Source organism: Camellia sinensis, chromosome 15 (assembly GCF_055761805.1).
Source record: "Camellia sinensis isolate YWXY chromosome 15, ASM5576180v1, whole genome shotgun sequence".
In the NCBI taxonomy this organism is placed as follows: Eukaryota; Viridiplantae; Streptophyta; class Magnoliopsida; order Ericales; family Theaceae; genus Camellia; species Camellia sinensis.
Genome location: NC_138975.1, coordinates 38,163,648 through 38,169,362, shown reverse-complemented (window position 1 = coordinate 38,169,362; position 5,715 = coordinate 38,163,648). Strand labels below are relative to the sequence as shown.

Genomic DNA, 5,715 nt, shown 5'->3' with positions numbered 1-5,715 from the left:
ATATATCTGTAATAAATTAAGTTAATCGGATATTGTTAATCCGTTCATTCAATCTATAAAAATAAATGACATTGTGATTTAAAATATTAAAACAAATACATGAATGAATAAAAAGGTTATTCATACCCAATTAAATTGATTTTTTACATATATATTATAGTCGATATACACAGCACAACAGAGGGCGTTCGGATCCTCTAGAGTAACTCTATAGAGTGATCCTCTAGAGTGGATGATCCGACGGTTCAGAATAGTCCTCACCAAAACGACGTCGTTTTGGTGAGGATTTTCCAAAAAAAAAAAAAAAAAAAAAAAACTTTTTTTCCCGCTTTCAAAATTCCCCCCAGGCTGAAGAATATCATTCCAGCGGGAAGAAGCAGACCTGCTGCGAAAGAAGGAGAGAGGGAAGAAAAAGTTACAGAACAGGTCGCCCCCGCCGTGCATCCCGTCGCCCCCCCGCTGTCGCCGCCGTCGTGCAGAACGTTGAACTCCATAGAACAGAACAGAGCATTTCGTTGTGTCAGAAAACTCCTTTTATCTCTCTGTTTTTCTTCAAGCAAGTTGAAGCTTTCAGGTAATGCGAGAATGGTCCGTGGTGTCACATATGTCGTTGATTTTGCATCTTGTCGTTGGATTCCTATCTATGTTGTTGGGAATAGTAAATTTCTCACTTTCCTCCCCTGACCCAGAATCTGAGATTTTCCCCAATCTTCTCCTCCTCCTCCTTTGTTTGGCAGCCGAGAAAATAATGCTTACTGAAGATAAGAGATTGAGATTTGAATTTATTTCAAAAATGGAATTTCGGTTTCTTTCCCATTTTTGTCACTCATCAGTTCCTCAATCTCAACGCTGAAGAATAAACTAAAATTAAAGCTTTGGTGATGTATAGTTGATGAGAAGTAACCTCACAGTTGAAAATCAATTATTAATTTAGGAAGTGTCTATTGTGCTTGTTTTTCCTTTTGTCAATTTGGTTTCCAATTAAATGTGAGGAAGAAGAAGAAACTTAAAATGTTTATTATTAGAGTATTTTCTATTTAAGGCCCAAGGAAATACAAATTAAACTAAGCATATGATCAGTCTTTTTAGTTTTGTTGCACTTATTTTCCTTTGAACTCTTAGTTAGCAAACATGGGATTTCAGATTATAGAAAATGACTAGTTAGAAATATGGAAAGGTAGCTGATGCTTTACTAGTGAATTTATCTGCTTCATTTCTTATTTGGCTTGATATGGTCTAGTAATTATTGATCATAAGAGTGTAAAAATTATTAATTAGTAGAATTGTTCCTTGTTTGTTTATATATATTCAGGTGGTACGTTTGTTATTCGTTAATTATCGTATTCGGTTTGTATACAGTTTTTATGCTAATATTGAGCACTTCTTTATTTTTAAGTGACTTGGCACATTGATATGGAACCTAACAATCATGAGAATGATGGGGGTGAGTGTGATTGGAAGCCTAGAGTTCGCATGACATTTGATACAGAACAAGAAGCATATGATTTCTATAATACTTATGGAGGAAGGTTGGGCTTTAGTATTAGAAGGGGTTATGTAAACAAGAGCAAAGAGGGGCAAATCACTTCAAGGCAATTTGTTTGTAATAAGGAAGGATTTCGGGTTGTCGACAAGCGAGATTCATTAACAAAAAATCCTAGGCAGGAAGTGAGGACTGGTTGTCAAGCCCGAGTTGTCATTAAGTGGGATAGGAATATTCAGAAATTTTTTGTTAGTGATTTTGTTGAACAACATAATCATATCTTCGTACCAGCAGAATGTACGCATATGTTACCATCCCAAAGGAAGATATCTGCATCACAGGCAACCGAAATAGATTTAGCTGAAAGATCTGGAATCCGTCTTAATGCTGCATTTGAGCTCATGGGTAATGAAGTTGGTGGAAGGGAGTCGCTTGGGTTTACAAAACTTGACCAAAAAAATTATTTGAGAACGAAGAGGCAAAACAGTTTAGCATATGGGGAGGCAGGTAGCATTTTGCAATATTTTCGTGACAAATCATTAGAGAATCCATCTTTTTTTTACTCGGTCCAATTAGATAACGAGGAGCAGATTACGAACATATTTTGGGCCGATGCTCAGATGATCATGGATTATGGGCAATTTGGTGATGTTGTCACTTTCGACACTACTTACAAGTTAAATAGTGCACATAGACCATTTGCGTCTTTTGTTGGATTAAACCATCATAGGGAAACTGTGGTATTTGGTGCAGCTTTGATGTATGATGAGACCGCCGATTCTTTCGTATGGCTTTTTAGAAGATTCTTGGAGGCAATGTCAAGTAAGGCTCCAAAAACAATTTTTACGGATCAGGATGCTGCAATGGCTAAGGCCATACCTATTGTCATGCCTAACACAACCCACCGCCTTTGCACTTGGCATTTGATGCAAAATGCATTAAGGCATGCAAATTCTATCTTCAAGGATAAGGCGATGAAGGATAAGGGGATGAAGAGTGTTTTATACACGTTTATGTACGACATTGAGGATGAGGAAGAGTTTATGTTAAAATGGGAGGAAATGCTTGACAAGTATGAAGTAACAGATAATCATTGGTTGAAGTTAACATTTGGGGTCAAGGAAAAATGGGGTTGGCCATATGTTAGAAATGCATGGGGTGCGGGCATGAGTAGCACCCAACTTAGTGAATCCTTTAATGCTTTCTTGAAGGATTTCATTCGGTCTGATCATAACTTAATGCAATTTTTCATGCATTTTGATCGAGTTCTGTCTGAGAAAAGGTACAAAGAGTTACAAGCTGAATATGCTCTATGCCAAAAGTTGCCCAGGGTGAATATTAAAGTGAAGATTATGGAGCAAGCTGCAGCTGTTTACACAAATAAAATTTTTGAAGAATTTCAGGATGAGTATGTCAAGTCCCTTGAAGTCAACATTGAAGAAATTGAAAATGATGGTGAGAGTACCGTTTATACGGTTCTTGATAGTGATGGTATAAAGGTGAGGAAGGTGAGGCAGGAGTGTGATGATTCGGTCACTTGCAATTGTAGGAAGTTTGAAATGAAGGGCATTTTGTGTAGTCATTGTTTGAAGATCCTTAGAGAAAGACTCAATTTGAAAGAGATTCCTTCACAATATATTCTGAAGAGATGGACTAAAAAAGCAAGATCTGAAAATGTGAAAGATAGGTGTGGGCATGATATTCAGGTTGATGTAAGATTGCATCAAACTTCACGTTATAGGTCATTGATGGCAATATTTAGATCAGTAGCGTGTAGAGCTTTTGAAAGTGAGGAAACATATAATTTGACGGTCGAGAAAGCGGATGAATTAATTGCAGACATTGAAACCATGTTGAAAAATCTAGAAATCCCCTAGATGTTGATTTGTGATTATGTATCAATTAAAAGCAGAATATAACAATCCCAATCAAACAATCAAACAATCAAGACAAAGAGACACAGCGATTTAACGTGGAAAAAACCACAATTGGACACCTCCAACTGTGATCAAAAAACCACGGGCAACAGCCACAAGAACAATCCACTAAGAAGAATTAAAGGAATTACACAGGTATACTCTCAATTACCTAGCGAATCCACAACGCTTAATTGAACCAACCTCTATGTGCCTCTTCCAACCCCATCTTCACCACGGAATTGTCTTTCTGATGAGCCACTCCGGATTCCACCAAAGCTTCAGGCTCGAATTCTTCAGAATCCACAACTGAAGAATAACTCTCTCTTTTGTGTATAACAAACAAACCTTTGATGCACTCTCTTTAGATCATGAGTTGAACACTCAATAAAAACATCAAAGAAAACTCCCAATGTATCCCCAGATATAAACCCTAGAAACCAAAAAGAAGATCTGGAGAAGTTCTGCACAAAATCTGACCCAATACGCGAATTTATAGAATCTGTCCCGCGATCTCCGCTCGAGCTCAACACAGCCCGCTCGAGCGGACTGACCAAAAACTGCGTGCGAACAAACTGAGATGCGCTCGAGCGTAGGAGCATCCGCTCGAGCGTAAAATCACACATTCCAGCGCTCGAGCGGACAGGCCAAAACTGGAAAATCTGGAAAAAAAAACATGACAAACTTCTCTGAAAAGCTTGATTCGGGTTGGATTCGCATCTAACAACTCATAGCCTCACTGAAATAAAAGTGCGAAGAAAATTACAACTCAAAGGAGTTTTGTCAAACGGGATTGCCAAGAAATAAAACCTAACAATCTCCCCCTTTGGCAATGCCGTGACAAAACACACCTAACAAGTAAAATCCTAAACACCCCAACCCATTACAGCCATCAAAAGCCAACTTCTTTCTCAAGGTCATGATCTGCAAAACCGTTATTAGTGCCACAATCTCCAAAACAAACTATTAGTTCCACAAGAGTATATGAAAAAAAAAATAGACATATGACACAGTTATCTTGAAACATGAATAGATGAAGACTAAGACTCATGAAAAACAACTCTCAAACAACAAAAGTAAGATCATAGACCACCCCAAGCAATGATATGACGATGTAAATATCAGGGGCATGCAAGAAGGGCAAATAGGGCATAGCAACATGCAAAACAAATAGCCAATCTCCCTTCTCAAACATAACAAAGTGTTCATGCTAAACAACTCTTGCAATGAAAAACCAAACTCACTTACACACCCAAATCAAGATGAACCAAACTCCCCCTCACTTAAAGCAACCATAAACACTGAAAAACAGTGAACAAGAAGAGAATGATAAAAATAATATGGTGGAGCAAGCAAGGAATTTCAGATTTGTACCTTAAAACACACAAGATTATCCAAGAAGCAACATTACAAGAAAACATAATGTGCACAGTCTGTAGAAAATTCCTCATGAAAGAAAGTGATGCATAAACTGAAAAGCATAGATCCCATGATAAAAAGTGTGTGTGTGACTCTTGGAGTTCGACAAACACTAGATTCAATCCTGGTAGTGATATGAAAGCCGGACCTCCGACAAGAGAATCTTAAGCACGACAAAGGAAAGTCAAACCACTAGGAATCAAGGGGTATTTGGTGAGTAAAGGCGGAGGCTCCCCTTCAATCAATGAATCTTTTTTTTTTTTTTTCTTTCTTTCTTTTGCACATTTTTTTTTCTTTCTTTTACATATTTTTTTTTCTTTTTCTTTTTCTTTTTCTTTTCCTTTTGCACAATCATTGGTGGCTGACACGCTCAAGAGTATGGAAACCGAACCAGAGAAGCATGGATATAATAAGGATGGCCTGGTTGGTGGCTCTGAGGTAGCCTTTTCCTCATGGCTAGACTGCAAAGAATAGAGGGGAAAGCCATGGAGGTGCAAAAAGATGGTAGGTGGTTAAGAGACTCAACATCACCCAAGATATGCTAGTATAGGTCAATTCCTCTAGAAAAGCAAAAGATACAATGACAGAAGTCCATAGAGAAAAAAAATCACTAAGGCGGAAGACTCCAAAATTTGCTAATCCAAGAATGTGTACAGAATGAGACATACTAATCAAAGAACACACACTCCAAAATGAGTAATGACCACAGAAAGCACACACATATTAACATGTAATGGATTTTCTCATCAATTCCAATATGTACCAAGGACCACTCAAAAATTTCAAGCTTGCAAAACCATACTAAGAAAATCTTTTTGGAATTTTTTTTTTTTTTTTTTTCAATTTTTTTCTTAACCAAAGCAAGACAAAAAACAAACAAGCACACATTTAAAGACC

General features: G+C 37.5%; 1 protein-coding gene across 1 annotated transcript; it reads left to right on the top strand.

Moving 5' to 3' along the window:
• Positions 1-1,413: 1,413 nt before the first annotated feature.
• Positions 1,414-3,360, top strand: LOC145812934 (protein FAR1-RELATED SEQUENCE 5-like). The gene has a single exon (XM_082908173.1). It carries the CDS (start codon positions 1,414-1,416, stop codon positions 3,358-3,360), a length of 1,947 nt encoding a protein of 648 aa, XP_082764299.1.
• Positions 3,361-5,715: the final 2,355 nt, after the last annotated feature.

What these genes read in the sequence shown, in the direction of transcription:
- LOC145812934 (XM_082908173.1), top strand. Translation starts at nt 1,414, where the DNA reads ATGGAACCTAACAATCATGAGAATGATGGGGGTGAGTGTGATTGGAAG.